This window comes from Phyllobates terribilis, unplaced genomic scaffold, assembly GCF_046119375.1.
Source record: "Phyllobates terribilis strain yellow unplaced genomic scaffold, ASM4611937v1 Scaffold_186__1_contigs__length_3700242, whole genome shotgun sequence".
Classification (NCBI taxonomy): Eukaryota; Metazoa; Chordata; class Amphibia; order Anura; family Dendrobatidae; genus Phyllobates; species Phyllobates terribilis.
In genome coordinates, this window is record NW_027362946.1 from 3,256,519 (window position 1) to 3,275,351 (window position 18,833).

Here is an 18,833-nt window from a genome sequence, read left to right on the forward strand (position 1 = left end):
GATTCACTAAATCATCTCAGACAGATATCTGTCCAGCCTCTGTTTGAAGACGTCCATTGAAGGGGAACTCACCACCTCTCGTGGCAGCCTGTTCCACTCATTGATCACCCTAACTGTCAAAAAGTTTTTTCTAATATTTAATCTGTGTCTCCTCCCATTCAGTTTCATCCCATTGCTTCTAGTCTTTCCTTGTGCAAATGAGAATAAAGATGATCCTTCTACAATGTGACAGCCCTTGAGATATTTGTAGACAGCTATTAAGTCTCCTCTCAGTCTTCTTTTTTGTAAGCTAAACATTCCCAAATCCTGTAACCGTTCCTCATAGGACATGGTTTGCAGACCCGTCACCATTCTGGTCGCTCTTCTCTGAACTTGCTCCAGTTTGTCTATGTCTTTTTTAAAATGTGGTGCCCAAAGCTGTACACAGTATTCCAGATGAGGTCTGACCAAAGAGGAGTAAAGACCGATAATGACTTCACGTGATCTAGACTGTATGCTTCTGTTAATACATCCCAGAATTGTATTTGCCTTTTTTGCTGCTGCATCACACTGTTGGCTCATATTCAGTCTATGATCTATTAGTATACCTAAGTCTTTTTCACATGTACTGTTGCTTAGCTCTATTCCTCCCATTTTGTATATGCTTTTTTCATTTTTATTGCCCAGATGTAGTACTTTGCATTTTTCCCTGTTAAAAACCATTGTTAGTTACTGCCCACTGCTCCAGTTTATTTAGGTCTTTTTGAATCCTCTCTCTCTCTCTTCTCTAGTATTAGCTATCCCTCCTAGCTTTGTATCATCAGCATATTTAATCACTTTACCCTCAATTCCTTCATCTAAATCATTGATAAAGATGTTGAACAATACAGGTCCCAGGACAGAGCCCTGTGGTACCCCACTTGAGACATTCATCCAACTGGATGTGAAGCCATTTATGACCACTCTTTGAGTCCGATCACTAAGCCAGTTATGAATCCACCTAACAGTTGCCTTGTCCATTCCATACTTGGTAATTTTTTCAATAAGGATGGTGTGATATACTTTGTCAAATGCTTTGCTGAAGTCAAGACATACTATATCTACAGCATTTTCCTCATCCACCCAGTCAGTGATTCTGTCATAGAAGGAAATTAAGTTAGTCTGACATGACTTGTTAGTTACAAACCCATGCTGACTCTGGTTAATCACGTCATTCTTATCCAGGTACTTACAGTACATACATATTGTTTAATAATTTGTTCAAAGATCTTTCCTGGTATAGAAGTCAGACTCACCGGCCTATAGTTCCCTGGGTCCACCTTCTTCCCCTTTTTGAAGATAGGAACAACATTTGCTCTTCTCCAGTCTTCTGGGACTTCTTCTGTTCTCCAAGAATTTTCAAAGACTATGGAGAGTGGTTCTAAAATTTCTTCTACGATCTCCTTCAGTATTCTGGGGTGTAATTCATCTGGACTGGACCTGGAGACTTGAACTCATTTATGTTAGCTAAATATTCCCTCACAATCTTTATGTTCACAGATGACCTGGATTCTTCTATTCCTTTAATAGGACAGTGAAGATCAGTTGATGTTACATTTTCTTTCTGAGAGAAAACTTATACAAAATAGGAATTAAAAAGTTTGGCCTTCTCAACATCCTTTCTTACCATTTCACCATTTTCATCCTGTAAAAATCCTATAGCATCTTTGACTGTTCTTTTACTTTTGACATACCCCCAAAATCCTTTTTTATTGCTTTTGACATCTCTTGCAAGCCTTAATTCATTGTCAGCTTTAGCTAACCTGATACGTGCCCTACAGGTTCTGCAGACTGCATTATAATCTTCTTTAGATATGCCTCCCTCTTTCCATTTGATAAACATTTCTTCCTTTCTTTTTAGCATGTGTTTAAGTTCTGTGTTCATCCATCCTGGTTTCCTTAAATGCTTCCCATTCTTCCTACTTTTCAGGATTGTTAACGATTGTGCTTTGAGAATCTCATTTTTAAAAATTTCCCATCCTTCCTGGACATTTTTGTCCTTAAGGACATCCAGCCATTGGATCCCTCCTATTCTCTTTCTGAGTCGCTTAAAATCTGCCTTTCTGAAATCTAACCTTGAAGTTTGAGTCTTCACATGTCTTCTTCCTCTAGTTATCCAAAATTCTAGAATAGCATGATCGCTGCTTCCTGGGGTCCCAGCCACTTTTACCTCCTCAACCATTTCCTCCCTGTTTATAAGGATTAGAGCCAAAGTAGCAGATCTCCTTGTTTTCTCCCCTACCTTTTGGAAGATAAAGTTGTCAGCAAGAGAGGATAAGAATTAGCTTGACCTGTTAGTTTTACTTGAGAGAGATTCCCAACAAATGTCTGGATAGTTGAAATCTCCCATGACCAGTACGTCATATTTTTTGGAGAACTTGGTCATTTGATACATAAAGAGTTCATCCATAACGGCCAGAATTGGATTGTGTCCCTCCAGCTAAACTGAATCGTCTCCGCGATCGGTCTAGTAAGTTTTTTCTGTTAATCCCTTTTATTTTGTGTAATTGTATATGTTGTATCGTCTTGTCCCCCTTTGTAGAATGTTTGTATATTTTTTCATAAACACTGCCTCCCTTTTGGATTAAATATAAAATGTAATAGTCCTGTTTCTTTTGCTCTGTAATAGTTCCTCCCCCGAAGCCATATACACTACCAGAAAGCAGGTGTCCAATCAGACCTGTATTGAATATTTAAAACTGATTGGTGGTGGCAGCGAATAATCTTAATTGGATTATCGTGAAGCTGGCAGTGACCATACGGGGGCATATACACATATTCCATGCACTGGAATTCGTAGGTGTGTACACCATACGCTCACTGCTCGCTTGCCGATAGTTACGTAATGAGTAATCAGGATCGTGCGTGTGCATAATCCCTGACAAATTGGGGGCAGCGGTGGGATATTGTATGATCTTGCCGGTGTCGTCCCTGACAACTTCATGGCAATGGTGGGATATTACAGAACATCAGTGGCTGGATTGAGCAATCATTCCTGTCACTGAACACTTGCACGGTTCTTGCGAGAATTCTGTGCATAGTTTTAAGGAATCAGACTCAGTGTTTTAATATATTTTATCTGGGACATTACTGTACATGCAGCAGTTGCAACCCCCCCCCCTTCTCTTGTTTTTCTGTCCTATCTTTTGTTTGGCAATGATGGTTATGCGTGGAGAGCCCTGATATCACCAGCAGTCAAAGGACACTATCACTGCCCTCTGCGAGCTGGGACAGATTGACCTCACGGGCAAAACCAAGGCCCAAATGATTGCTGAACTGTTGCAAGGTGCCACAGAGCCAGTCCGACAGCAGAACCCTGTTGATGGGGCGGCCAACCAAGGCCTAGACGGGGCTGTTGCATGGGTCCCACCTGTGATTGACAGTCATACCCGAAGCCAGGGTAGTGTGCACCCCCACCTGCAGATGGCCTGGGAGCAGCTCGCGGCAGACGATTGTGATGGATGACTGCAGTTGATCATGAAATTCTGAGAGGCTGAGAGAGCTGAGTGACAGGCCCAAGCTGACCGAGAGGCTGCTGAGTGACAGGCCCAAGCTCACCGAGAGGCTGCTGAGCGACAGGCCCAAGCTGACGGAGAGGCTGCTAAGCGACACGCCCAAGACGAGCGTCTGTCCTCACTGAAGCTAGCCTGGATTCAGAAGGAGCCATCCCCCATACATAGCCATGAGTGCAACAGTGCCAACAGCTTTAAACCCCATCTCGAGCATATTCCTGTAATGGAAAAGAAGAGGGACTTGGACATATTTCTGCTGAGATTTGAAAAAGCCTGCAGACAGTACCAGTTGCTCGAGGACCAGATATAACTCCAGGACTCAGAGGAAAAGCTCTGGAAGTGTTTGCTTCTCTCCCTCGTGCCCACGATGGAGACTATGAGGCCATCAAGCAGGCCCTGATTAAAAAGTACCAGCTGACTCCGGAGGCATACCGGAAAAAGTTCAGAGCCATATAGCGTGGACCACATGACAGCTACAGTTATGTGGGTCCAAGGACTGTCAGTCATCCCTTTTGAGGACCTGAAAGATCTGATAGTGAAGGACCAGTTTCTTCATCTTTGCCCTGTGGAAGTGCGACAGTTTGTGCTGGACCAGGAGCCAAAGGAAGCCGCCAAAGCAGCCCAGATCGCATACACTAGAACATTCGTATCTGCCTCAAGCTTCTGTGTTCTCTATGAGAGAGCTGCTCTAGCATTCGCTTATCTCCCTGTGAACAAAAGAATCAGCCCTCAGAAATCCAAAGTTTCGGATCCTTTTCTCTCATCTTATTCATAAGAATAGGAAAGCGCCCATACACATTAGACTGTTGGCAGATCCCATCGATTCGCCTAACTGTAGTCCAATGTGGATGGTGGCCTTTAGCGATAGGCCGCTTCTCATGGGCTAGGGCTTGTAACCCCAGGATATAACATGCCAGCTAGCCCCTGAATCTAAGCCACAATGGATGGTTATGGCTCTATGGAAGTGGGAGGGGGAGGGGGGGGGATGTGCAAGCTGCCGAATGGGGAATAATTGAAAATATAAAAATATATGTAAAAAACAATAAACATTTTAAATCCTTCCCCTTTTATTTTATTTTAACCACTGAATAATAATAAATTCTTCTTAAATTTGGTATCACACCAACCGGGAGAATCGGCGCATGTGACGACACAGCTTTTCTTCTTAATTATGCTAGACATACTTTCTGATGGTCAAGAGCAATATACCTCTATTTTTATGTTGACTTTTTAACTTGTGTTCTTCTTTGGTTGATTAACACAGACTATTGTTTGAATAATCCTGAATGTTAACAATTGAGTTAAGATGTACTACAACTTATTGTCTGCAAATCTTAAAAAGATAGGGTCATGGAGCAATACCGTTTGATAACATGCTGATTACGTATTATACTGGTCCAGGGATTTGTTGATTTGCTGAAGAATGGAGGACAAACTATGCAAGTGGATTAAATGCTCAAACAAACAATCTCTTTCCACCTTCAACCCTGACCCTTGACCTGTGAATGATGGCTGTAAGGACAATTGTGATCTATAAAAAGGGGGTCTCTGCCTCTATTCGGTGTCATTCTACAGCATGTCAGCTTAGGGGACTACAGCCCCAGCTGGAGGAATACAGATCGGCTCCATTGACCATTGCTGAACACTCAGAGATGTCTTGAGCCCTAGTCCATGTGGTCTTTCTAAAGACAGCCGGGCCAGCAGACAAGAGCACCCACTGATCCCCGTGTCTTCACACCGCTCATTCACACTGGACATTTAACCCCTTTACAACCGATGACACACTAATACGCGTCTGTGCCCTGGACTTTAAGAGCCTGGGACATATTAGTACGTCATGGCGATCGCGCCCGCACACAGGATGTGCGGGCGCGATCGCCGCCGGGTGTCAGCTGATTGTCACAGCTGACACCCGGTGCTATGTGCAGGGAGCGGTCCCGCACCAGTCCCGGCACATTAACCCTCGAAGTCGATCGCAGCATTGCGGTGGCTAAGGGGAGGTGATCTGTATACTCACCTCCTCTTCCGGCCTCCAGCGCTGTCTGCCGCGGCTTCCAGGGTGTTGCCATGACGACCCAATGTCGTCATGACAACATCAGGGTCACCAGACAGCAGGAAGATTTTTTGGACATGCGCAGTGCATTTTCAAATTATCTTGTCCCTGTCCAGCGCTGACAGACTGCACAGCACAGGGATGGTGCTCCATTCCTGTGCCATGCAGGCGATCAGAGAAAAAAAAAGTGAAAGTCCCATAGTGGAACAAAGTAAAAAAGTAAAAAAAACTGTCAGAAAGTGAAAAAAAAAAAAAAAAAAAAAAAAATTGTAAAAATATAAAAAAAATACAAAACATAATCCACCAAAAATAAAAATATAATGTACCCATCAATAAATATTATTATGAAAAAAAAAAAAAGCAATAAAAGTACACATATTTGGTATCGCCGCGTCCGAAACGACCTGACCTATAAAAATGTCCCACTAGTTAACCCCTTCAGTGAACACGGTAAAAAATAAAAAACGAAGCAAAAAACAATGCTTTATCACCATACCGCCAAACAAAAAATGGAATAACACGCGATCAAAAAGACGAATATAAATAAAAATGGTACCGCTGAAAACGTCATCTCGTCCCGCAAAAAACAAGCCACCATACAGCTCTATCAGCCGAAAAATAAAAAAGTTATAGCTCTCAGAATAAAGCGATGCTAAAAAAATAATTTTTTCTATAAAATAGCTTTTGTTATGTAAAAGTTGAAAACATAGAAAAACTATATAAATGTGGTACTGCTGTAAACGTACTGACCCAAAGAATAAAGCTACCTTATCAATTTTACCACACGTGGAACAGAATAAAAAAATAAAAAATAAAAAATTCCTGAATTGTTGGTTTTTGTTTATTCTGCCTCCCAAAAATCGGAATAAAAAGCGATCAAAAAATGTCACGTGCCTGAAAATGGCATCAATGAAAACTTCAACTCATCTCGCAAAAAACGAGCCATCACATGACTCTGTCGGCCAAAATATGGAAAAATTATAGCTCTCAAAATATGGCGATGCAAAAACTAGATTTTACAAAAAATGTGTCTTTTAGTGTGTGACAGCTGTCAATCATAAAAACCCCATATGATTCTAGTATCGCAGTAATCGCACCGACTCGAAGAATAAAGTCGTCTAATCACTTATACCGCACGAGGAACGGCGTAAAAAATAAACTCTCGGGTTAGGGCTGGGGTTGGGGTTGTGATTTTTTTCAAAAGTAAGAAAAAAAGATGACGATATTGCGACTAGTGTTGAGCGCAAGTGCTCGCTACTTGAGTTTGCATCGGGTGCTCTGGTATGCATTGAGTATCGTGGGTATTTGAGTGACATGCTCAAATCTCCGCCCCCATATGCTTCGTGGCCAAAAAAAACTTTGCGGGGATTGCCTGCCATGCACGAGCGATCATCGCATGTTTTTTTGGGGGGTGTCTAATAACCGTGAAACATGCGGGGCAGGGACTCGAGCATGTCACTTGAGCACCCGTGATACATGGTGCATACCTGAGTACCCGATGCAAACTCAAGTAGTGAGCACTTGCGCTCAAGACTAATGACAACTTATTCAATATGATGACCTAATGTTATCAAATTCTGTGTTGTACCTGTGGGTTCAAAATGTTCACTATAACCCTTGATAAAATCCTTGAGGGGTCTAGTTTCCAAAATGGGGTCACTCGTGGGGGGTTTCCACTGTTTAGGCACATCAGGGGCTCTCCAAACGCGACATGGTGTCCGCTAACAAATTGAATGGAAAATCGGCTCAAATTGTTAGCGGACACCATGTTGCGTTGGGAGAGCCCCTGTGTGCCTAAACATTGGAGCTCCCCCACAAGTGACCCCATTTTGGAAACTAGACCACGCAAGGCACCTATCTAGATGCATAGTGAGCACTTGGAACCCCCAGGTACTTCACAAATTGATTCGTAAAAATGAAAAAGTGGGAAAAAAAATACTTTTTCATTTTTATGGATTAATTTGTGAAGCACCTGGGGGTTCAAAATGCTCACCACCTATCTAGATAAGTTCCCTAAGGGGTCTAGTTTCCAAAATGGAGTCACTTGTGGGGGGTTTCCACTGTTTAGGCACATCAGAGGATCTCTAAACGCAACATGGCGTCCGCTAATTATTAAAGCAAATTTTACAATCAAAAAGTCAAATGCGCTCCTTCCTTTCCGAGCCCTGCCGTGCGCCCCAACAATGTTTTTTCCCCACATATGGGGTATCTGCGTGCCCAGGGGAAATTGCACAACAAATTTTGGGGTCCATTTTTTCCTGTAGCCGCGCGGGTACGAGGCGTACGGAGCGGAGCCGCGCAGGTACGAGGCGTACGGAGCGGAGCCGCGCGGGTACGAGGCGTACGGAGCAGAGCCGCGCGTGCAAGAGGAGCTCTGGAGCGGAGCTGTGTGTGTATACCTGGATGGGGGACCATATATACCAACATGGGAATCATATATGTCTGGATGGGGACATACAGTCATATGAAAAAGTTTGGGCACCCCTATTAATCTTAAGCTAAATGTTTTATAAAAATTGGTGTTTTTGCAACAGCTATTTCAGTTTGATATATGTAATAACTGTTGGACACAGTAATGTTTCTGCCTTGAAATGAGGTTTATTGTACTAACAGAAAATGTGCAATCTGCATTCAAACAAAATTTGAAAGGTGCATAAGTATGGGCACCCTTATCATTTTCTTGTTTTAAATACTCCTACCTACTTTTTACTGACTTACTAAAGCACTTTTTTTGGTTTTGTAACCTCATGGAGCTTTGAACTTTATAGCCAGGTGTATGCAATCATGAGAAAAGCTACTTAAAGTGGCCACTTGCAAGTTGATCTCCTGTTTGAATCTCCTCTGAAGAGTGGCATCATGTGCTCCTCAAAACAACTGTCAAATGATCTGAAAACAAAGATTATTCAACATAGTTGTTCAGGGGAAGCATACAAAAAGCTGTCTCAGAGATTTAACCTGTCAGTTTCCACTGTGAGGAACATAGTAAGGAAATGGAAGAACACAGGGACAGTTCTTGTTAAGGCCAGAAGTGGCAGGCCAAGAAAAACATCAGAAAGGCAGAGAAGAAGAATGGTGAGATCAGTCAAGGACAATCCTCAGACCACCTCCAGAGAGCTGCTGCATCAACTTGCTGCAGATGGTGTCACTGTGCATCGGTCAACTATACAAGGCACTTTGCACAAGGAGAAGCTGTATGGGAGAGTGATGCGAAAGAAGCCGTTTCTGCAAGCACGCCACAAACAGAGTTGGCTGAGGTATGCAAAAGCACATTTGGAGAAGCCAATTTATTTTTGGAAGAAGGTCCTGTGGACTGATGAAATCAAGATTGAGTTATTTGGTCATACAAAAAGGCGTTATGCATGGTGGCAAAAAAACACAGCATTCCAAGAAAAACACTTGCTACCCACAGTAAAATTTGTGGAGGTTCCATCATGCTTTGGGGCTGTGTGGTCAATGCTGGCACTGGGAATCTTGTTAAAGTTGAGGGACGCATGGATTCCACTCAGTATCAGCATATTCTTGACAATAGTGTTCAAGAATCAGTGATAAATATGAAGTTACAAAGTGGATGGATCTTTCAGCAAGACAATGATCCAAAACACCGCTCCAAATCTACTCAGGCATTCATGCAGAGGAACAACTACAATGTTCTGGAATGGCCATCCCAGTCCCCAGACCTGAATATCATTGAACATCTGTGGGATCATTTGAAGAGGGCTGTCCATGCTCGGCGACCATCAAACTTAACTGAACTGGAATTGTTTTGTAAAGAGGAATGGTCAAAAATACCTTCATCCAGGATCCAGGAACTCATTAAAAGCTACAGGAAGCGACTAGAGGCTGTTATTTTTGCAAAAGGAGGATCTACTAACTATTAATGTCACTTTTCTGGTGAGGTGCCCATACTTATGCACCTGTCAAATTTTGTTTGAATGCAGATTGCACATTTTCTGTTAGTACAATGAACCTCATTTCAAGGCAGAAACATTACTGTGTCCAACAGTTATTACATATATCAAACTGAAATAGCTGTTGCAAAAACACCAATTTTTATAGAACATTAAGCTTAAGATTAATAGGGGTGCCCAAACTTTTTCATATGACTGTATATATATCAGGATGGGGGATATTAGTATAGAATTGGGGTACATTAACCCTATAACAGTGTCAGCAGCAGACCTCCCCCATACCAGGGCATCATATGGTATATCTCAGAGGCACACAGACAATTAATGGATGACTCCACATATGTTCTTTTGCCGGATGATCCTACTAATAAATATAAAATTCAACTCCGTATGTTTTTCAGAAAAAGGTTGAAAAATACTGGTACTATGTACTCAAAGTGCACAAATCCTTAACCTCACCTCCTGGCAGTCCGATAATCTCAGGGATTGGTTCTGAAATGGAACCACTGTCAAAATATCTCGACTCGCTGCTGAGACCATTGTTAACAAATACTCCACCATATCTAAAAGACTCTGGTGAATTCCTGAAGACTTTATATGACACTGAATGACAGGAGAATTTTATTTTAACATTGATAGAATTCCCAAAAAAAACGGCAATTGAATGTACATTAAAACCCCTCTCTAACATTGTCAGCAATGGTACGTCCCTGTGTCCTGAGCCTATTGGACTACTGCTATTACGCACCATGTGATCACGCACGCACACAAGCTGTGCAGGGCGATCGCTGCCGGTGCTGTGTGCCAGGAGCGGTGCCACCCCGCTCCTGGCACATTAACCCCCAAAATGCTGCGATTGAAGTCGATCACGGCATTCCGGGAGCAAGGGGAGGTAAGCACGCCCCTCTTATCTTCTCTCCGGCATCTCGCGCTGTCTGTGCTGGCTCCCGGTAGTTGCCATGGTGACTTGATGTCCGAGTCACCAGGCATCAGGAACGTACTTTGATCATGCGCAGTGCTCAATCAAAGTAACTTCTGCATAAATTTTCTTAGTCGAGGTTATCCATTACCCCTACTAAATGAACAGAGTCAGTAAAAAAAAATCAAAAAGATTTATTAAAACAGAAAGATAAGAAAAAGCAGCGTACCGTAGAGAGGTTAACTTTAACTGTCAAACACAAAGCAATGGATAAGGTGATCCATACAGCTATAAGACAAAACGGACACCTGATAGAAAGTGACAAAGAGCTAAACGAGAAAGCCAATAATAATCCCCTATCTTCATGTAGAAGTAGTAAATTGGGAGATTTAATAGTCAGAAACAGAACTGAACACAATACAGGTAACTGGCTAGAGAAACTTCGTTCTGCCACCTGCAGACCACAGATAAAAGCTTCCGCTTAGGACCATTGACCTGACATGTGAAGGACTTTGTGTCATGTAGAACTAAGCATGTGGTATACGTCATCTCCCCATGTAAATTCTATAACAAAGGTAAAACTATATGACCTTTTTCCGAACATTATCGCTCTATAATCACTGGAAAGGGAGCTTCTCCACTTAGAAGACACATGCATGATAATGCTGATCTGAAGTGTTTTGCAGGAATAGAAAAGGTCAAGGTCCCTCCACAATTTGGAAATCTTCATGTTATTATTAAAACAAGAATCAAGGTTGATTCTTAATTCTGCAGTCCAGGGTAAGGCAATAGGACCCCTAACACATCCCCCCACCTAGGTTGGTCAGGTATCATGTTCTGATGACCACTTCCATTAAAATTGTTACCTTTTTCCCAAAAAAATACCAGCAGAACTTAAATATGTGGTGTACTTTAGGGCTGAGGCTTAATAGTGATTGCAATTTCAGAGTTAGAGTCCCTGGGTTACTGCGACAGAGAGGGGTCAGAAGACTGCGGTGCCTGGTTTCATGTACTTCTGCACTGGTTAAAAGTACTTCACCATCATATTCAAAAGTGCAGTTTTTTCCTTGCTAGCAGTGCAAGGGTTAATCTGTTCAGTTGACGCTCCCGGAGCTTTCCTACCTGGATTGTCTCAGCTGTTCAGTGTTGGCCACTGCTATATAAGCTCACCTCTGACACTTATGTAATGCCAGTGTTAGTTCTTACTGCCTGGTTCTGGAGTTGGCAGTAGTAGTGGACAACTCCTTTAAGAAGATACAATTTTCAGTTAAAACATTTCCAACATTCTGAACATGAAAAAGGCTTCTCCCCTGTGTGACTTCTCTGATGTTTATTAAAAGTTGATTCCGTGTAAAACATTTCCCACATTAATTACATGAAAAAGGCTTCTTCACTGTGTGGGTTGTCTGGTGACTAAGAAGGCTTGTTTTCTTCACAAAACATTTTCCACATTCTGAACATGAAAATGGCTTCTCCCCTGTGTGAATTTTCTGGTGTCTATTAAGATGCGCTTTCAGTTTAAAACATTTTCCACATTCCAAACATGAAAATGGTTTCTCCCCTGTGTGACTTTTCTGGTGCGTAACAAGATTTGATTTATGGTTAAAACATTTCCCACATTCTGAACATGAAAATGGCTTCTCCCCTGTGTGAATTATTTGGTGACTTAAAAGATATGATTTGTTCACAAAACTTTTTCCACATTCTAAACAGGAAAATGGTTTCTCCCCTGTGTGACTTTTCTGGTGCGTAACAAAATTTGATTTCTGGTTAAAACATTTACCACATTCTGAACATGAAAATGGCTTCTCCCCTGTGTGAATTATTTGGTGACTTAAAAGATATGATTCTCTCACAAAACTTTTTCCACATTCTAAACAGGAAAATGGTTTCTCCCCTGTGTGACTTTTCTGGTGCGTAATAAAATTTGATTTATGGTTAAAACATTTCCCACATTCTGAACAGGAAAATGGCTTCTCCCCTGTGTGACTTTTCTGGTGCTTAACCAAAGCTGATTTCTGGTTAAAACATTTACCACATTCTGAACATGAAAATGGCTTCTCCCCTGTGTGAATTATTTGGTGACTTAAAAGATATGATTTTCTCACAAAACTTTTTCCACATTCTAAACAGGAAAATGGTTTCTCCCCTGTGTGACTTTTCTGGTGCGTAACAAAATTTGATTTATGGTTAAAACATTTCCCACATTCTGAACAGGAAAATGGCTTCTCCCCTGTGTGGGTTCTCTGGTGGTAATTAAGCTGTGCTGTCGAGTTAAAACTTTTCCCACATTCTGAACAGGAAAATGGCTTCTCCCCTGTGTGGGTTCTCTGGTGGTAATTAAGCTGTGCTGTCGAGTTAAAACATTTCCCACATTCTGAACAGGAAAAAGGCTTCTCCCCTGTGTGAATTCTCTGGTGCTTAACGAAATCTGATTTCTGGTTAAAACATTTCCCACACTTGGAACATGCAAAGCTATTCTCTGTCGTATGAATTTTTTGATGTTTAAGAATAGATTTTTTGAGGGGAAAGTTATTTCCACATTCTGAATGTGAAAATGGCTTCTTTGCTTTAGGAGCAGTTTGTTTTTTAATACTTATTTTGTGACTTTGATTTTCCTTAGTAGTCGGTAATGAATCCGAAGACAGGGCCTCTTTCAAATGATCAGATGACAGATCTTTGCTGTGAAGGGATGATGGTATATCCGGAGTAATGACATTCACTTCAATTGTATCCTGTGGGATCTCAAGATCATCTGATTTAAAAATTGAAGATGTCAGCTGTCCCTCTGATCTCCTGGTACAGTCATCTGCCAAGAATAAAACCAATTATTATTTTAGAATAAAATATCCTTGAATTGTATATTTTTGAACATTTCTACTTAAACTGTCTGTAAAAATGGCAAGTTATGTAAAATATTGAATTATTCATCAAGACAATGACAGTTCAGAGTCTAATAGAAAACCTCATAGGATGAACCAGTAGAGCGTGGTGTTCAACTATTTGTTCATTTTGCCTCCCAAATATGGAATAAAAAGCCACCAAACAATGTTATGTAGGCGAAAATAATACCAATAAAAACTTCTACTCATCTCACAAAAAACAAGCCCCCACTCAGGTACATCATGTGTCAGTGGAAAACCAAAGGTTTCTACACCATTAGTGGCTCAAAGGCTCTTGAAAGGTAACATGGCTTCCATAACCCAATCCAGCAATATCCACTCTCCCAAATTGAAATCTCCCCCTCGCTTCTGAGCCTTGCAGTGCGCCCAAACCACATTTATCATCCATGTATTCGGCATTACTATAGTGAGAAGAACCCACTTAATTTACGGTGTATGTCTCCTGGAGCACAATCTGGGCACTATGTGTTGGGTAATAAAATGGTATATTTGCAATTTTCTTTCTCCAACATCCACTGCATGCTAATTTCAGGAAAGTGCCTGTGGAGTCAAAATAGTCACTACTCCTATAGATTATATCACTGAGGGTTATAATTTCCAAAATGGAGTCACTTATGTGGATTTCTACTGCTCTGGTTTTCAGCAATTTTGTTATTTTAGGGCTTCTGCAAAAGGCATCTCCCATTTTCTCTGGGATCTGCTCCTGCGACATCTGCCTCTGTCACCTTATTCATTCTGCAGGCGGCGCTGGTAATGGAGGAGACATCAGAACCAGAAGCTCTGGGTGATGCAGGTTCTGTCCAGCCCTTGGCTCTGACCTGGCTACATGACTATTCTTCTTCCCATCTCACACCAAAGAACAGCAGGTAACACCATGGCCCAAGCCTAGGGGTGCAAGTCCAGATCCATGTAGAGGGGTAAAAGGGTGATGGGCAAGGCAATCCCTATTTTGGACACTAACTAGTGCAGTCAAAAAGTGTGAGTATAGACAATGACACATCTATTGAAATGATCAAACTCAACAGTCTTCATCAGTAAATAGTAACTAGTGGTGAAACCTCTCTGGGTAATTGGAGTATGGGGCTTGGTTGCTCTTAGCTATCTAAACTATCGTAAGGGCATTTGGAAGAGGCAATGGAGACTTTTTTTTTTTTTTAAAGACTACCAGGGAGTTACAGACATACATAAGTGAGGCAGGCCGATCCCACCACAATCAAACTATCACACAGAATTAAGCTGTAAAGAAAGATATGGAATAAAAAAATGTTACATCTCCAACAAAATTTTATGTATGGGGGGGAGAACACCAACACTAAACCGGACTTTATTCATTTATGGTGGACCACTGGAGCTACTACGAGTCCTGACCAGAAGAGTAGAGAAAGTATTAGCGCCCCCATTTCAGGAGAGATTGTGCAGTAATCTGAATTCCTTAGGATTGAAAACATAATGGAATTTATGACGTGGAGTGAATCCATGAAACCAGGGCTCGAGCCAACACATCTCCTGCAGGCGTGAATAAATGTATATTACAGCCATCAGCCACGCACAGCTTAGAGATATATCATGGCACAGGTGTAATGTTTTTTATGTAGTCTATCACAATCCTGTATGAAGTTAGTTGGTTTTAAAATAAAGTGTAAAGTCAGGATAAAGGGAAACTCTGTTGTTATTGTACAGAAATTCACACTTGTTCCTCACTGCACATTAAATGTTGTCGATCATAAAAGTGAAGTTTGGCCAGAAAGACTGGACCAGGTCTTGTAGGGACCATATGAGCACATTCAGCAGCACAGAAGGGAGAGAAGGGAGATTCATCCAATAAGATATCAGGATTCTAGGAAGCCAACAGAGGGTAGGTGGATCCTCCAGGTTGTAAATTCTATAGAAAAGGGCTTTCAATGCCCAAAGTCATTCGAACAGTTTTGGGTGAAGGAGAATGTTGTGGTCAAGAGGTAAAATGGTGATCACATGATTGTGATACGGCCGGACTACACCACCGATAAAGCAGCCACAGCCGGTGACTGAGGAGAATCGGTGACTTCTCTGCATTTAGTGGTTACTACTCACCTGGATGGTTATCGGTAGGAATCTCCTCTTTACACCGCTCATCACTCCTCACATATGTTTCTGTAGTATTAATATAGGTCAGATCTTCACCCTGAAACAAATATTGTAAAAGTCACAGACAGATGGAGAAGTCACATCTATGATCAGCTCTAATCCTGACATCTCCACCGTTCTCACTACACGAGTATAAAACATATAATACTGGTGGATAAAACAAGACTGAACACAAGACCTTTACAGCCGTCTACACATCATAGGGGAGATCTCATGACACCATCTCTCCATCTACCTGATGATCCCGAGGAACACTGGGATCTTCTTGTTTACAGTCCTGTGGAAGAAGAGGACGGGGACATCTCTCTGGTGTTGTCCTCTTACTGGATAGATCTGGAGGAAACACATACAGGGACTGAATTCATTCTTTACATACAGATAATTATAGGCCGTGTGTATTTAGTCCTATCTATTACCTGGTGATGTGAGGGGCTGGGGAACCTCCATCTTGATGTCCTTGTACAGATATTTGTGTTCTTCTATATACTCCCACTCCTCCATGGAGAAATAAACAGCGACATCCTGACACCTTATAGGAACCTGACACATACAATGATACCGTCATCCCCCCAATCCCTTCATAGCGTTACTGTCTAATGTCCCAGCATTCCCAGCAGTGTCACCTCTCCAGTCAGCAGCTCAATCATCTTGTAGATGAGCTCTAGGATCTTCTGGTCATTGATGTCCTCATGTATCAGGGGGTGAGATGGAGGCCTCGTGATTGGGCTCAGGGGTCTTCCCCATCCCTCAGACACAGGGTCCTGACAGCGCTCACTAGAGGTCTTCTTCACTACTGTATAATCCTGGTTATGGAGAGACACATTAATAAATCTCACTCCAGACATTTCCAGAGTCCTCACCTTTCCAGTTCTGTCCATCTGTTATTCCCATAGATAAGAATGATGTAATGTGATGTCATCAGAATCTCTCACCTCTCCAGTAATCCGGAAGAGGATCTCTAGGGTGAGGTGTAATATTCTCTCCGCCATCTTGTCTCTATCCATATCCATCTTTGATGGGAGAATCAGGAAAATTCTCTTACATAGAAGATCTTCACTGAGAGGATCTGATATTGACCTGAACAAGAAGAAAATGAGCCGATGGAACATCATAAAAATCCTGGAGATAATAAGGGAAACATGAGGAGATTTATTATTTTACAGTATTTAGTTTTCTGCTTTACATCTAGTAATAAAACCTATATATTTTAGGCCACAAACAAAAATCAGTTTCTTCCTCGGAGTCTGGAGCTGAACACGTTTCTCAAAGACTCATCTTCCATAACGCTAATTCTCGTCCCATTTACCGACACTGGAATCGGCATTAGCAATACTGCAGGAGATATTCATTACATGTAACATGAGAAATAACTACTTCATGATGAGGACGACACGTTCATCATCTACTACGGCTCTAGAAAGATATTTGGCCAGAGTCCATCATTGACTACATCTCCACCGGTCGTCTATATGAATGTTTCCCGTCTTCCCCGGACTGTAATCTTATGTCACGTTAGATCTCATGTCTGATTCACACACAGAAGTTTGATGCTTTTATATATAATTTCACAAGCCCCTACATATAATAAACTTAAGTGCCTTTCATGTGGCACTAAAGAGTGTTTACCCGAATAAATAAATGAAAAAAAACACACTTGGGGTCCCCCACTATTTTTCATAACCAGGCAAGGTGAAGCAGACAGCTGCGGGCTGATATCAGGCTCAGAAGGATCCTGGTTATTGACCCTTTCCAGCCTGAAAATACGCGCTTTGCCCACCTCTTCTCTATTGCCCTGGTGCGGTGGCAATTGGGGTAATGATAGTTGAGGTTGATGTCAGCTGTGAATTGTCAAAAAACACATTTGGCATCAAGCCCTGGGGTTAGTAATGGAGAAAAAAATACACAGACATAAAAAAAAAAATTATTTGAAGAAAGACTCCCCGACACTCTTCCTGGTTCACCAATTTATTTTTGAAAAAAAAAAAAACATGCAGGTCCGACGTAGTCCATGGCATTCCCATAACGATCCCCGAATCCAACATCCAAAGGCTATGGAGCCTTGTTCAGAGGACGACGCTCTATAGGTCGTAGCAGCAGCCACTCCGGGGCCCACTGCGTTCCACAAGACCTGGCGGCTCTGATGAGCAGTGACCTCAGTAACTACACCGCTCATCAGAGTCACCAAGTCCTCTGTATAATAACCCCATGTAGTGCCCCAGTGTCTAATGGCCCCATATAGCGCACCATACTATAATGTGCCCCACAGTATCATGACCCCATATAGTGAACTATAGTATAATACCCCCCCATATAGTGCCCCAGTGTCTAATGCCCCCGACATATAGTGCCCCAGTGTCTAATGCCCCCCCCAAATAGTGCCCCAGTGTCTAATGCCCCCCCCAAATAGTGCCCCAGTGTCTAATGGCCCCATACAGTGGCCCACAGTCTAATGGCCCCATACAGTGGCCCACAGTCTAATGGTCCCATACAGTGGCCCACAGTCTAATGGCCCCATACAGTGGCCCACAGAATAATGGCCCCATACAGTGGCCCACAGAATAATGTGCCCCACAGTATCATGGCCCCATATAGTGAACTATAGTATAATGTCTTCCCCATATAGTGCCACCACAGTATAATGGTCCCATGTAGTGCATCCTGGTATATGGCCCGTGACATTACTAATAGATGGGGGCACAGGTGACATTACTAAATATATGGGGGCACACAGGGGACATTACTAATATATGGGGGCACACAGGGGACATTACTAATATATGGGGGCACACAGGCGACATTACTAATATATGGGGGCACACAGGCGACATTACTAATATATGGGGGCACACAGGGGACATTACTAATATATGGGGGCACACAGGGGACATTACTAATATATGGGGGCACACAGGGGACATTACTAATATATGGGGGCACACAGGCGACATTACTAATATATGGGGGCACACAGGCGACATTACTAATATATGGGGGCACACAGGAGACATTACTAATATATGGGGGCACACAGGAGACATTACTAATATATGGGGGCACACAGGGGACATTACTAATATATGAGTGCACACAGGGGACATTACTAATATATGGGGGCACACAGGGGACATTACTAATATATGGGGGCACACAGGGGACATTACTAATATAGGGGGGCACACAGGGGACATTACTAATATAGGGGGGCACACAGGGGACATTACTAATATAGGGGGGCACACAGGGGACATTACTAATATAGGGGGGCACACAGGAGGACATTACTAATATAGGGGGGCACACAGGGGACATTACTAATATATGGGGGCACACAGGGGACATTACTAATATATGGGGGCACACAGGGGACATTACTAATATATGGGGGCACACAGGGGA

At 42.3% G+C, this 18,833-nt stretch overlaps 2 protein-coding genes across 2 annotated transcripts in view; one reads left to right on the forward strand and one right to left on the reverse strand.

Annotated features, from left to right (window-relative positions):
• The window catches only part of LOC141212808 (uncharacterized), a 175,980-nt gene that overhangs the window by 122,080 nt on the left and 35,067 nt on the right, over positions 1–18,833 (forward strand). The window lies entirely within an intron of this gene.
• On the reverse strand, positions 10,926–16,330 carry LOC141212810 (uncharacterized). Its single transcript, XM_073665117.1, has 5 exons — positions 16,061–16,330; positions 15,854–15,977; positions 15,673–15,770; positions 15,384–15,474; positions 10,926–13,219 (listed from the first exon to the last, which is right to left on the reverse strand). The coding sequence occupies exons 1-5, from the start codon at positions 16,313–16,315 to the stop codon at positions 11,778–11,780; spliced, it is 2,010 nt and encodes a 669-aa protein (XP_073521218.1). The 5' UTR covers positions 16,316–16,330; the 3' UTR covers positions 10,926–11,777.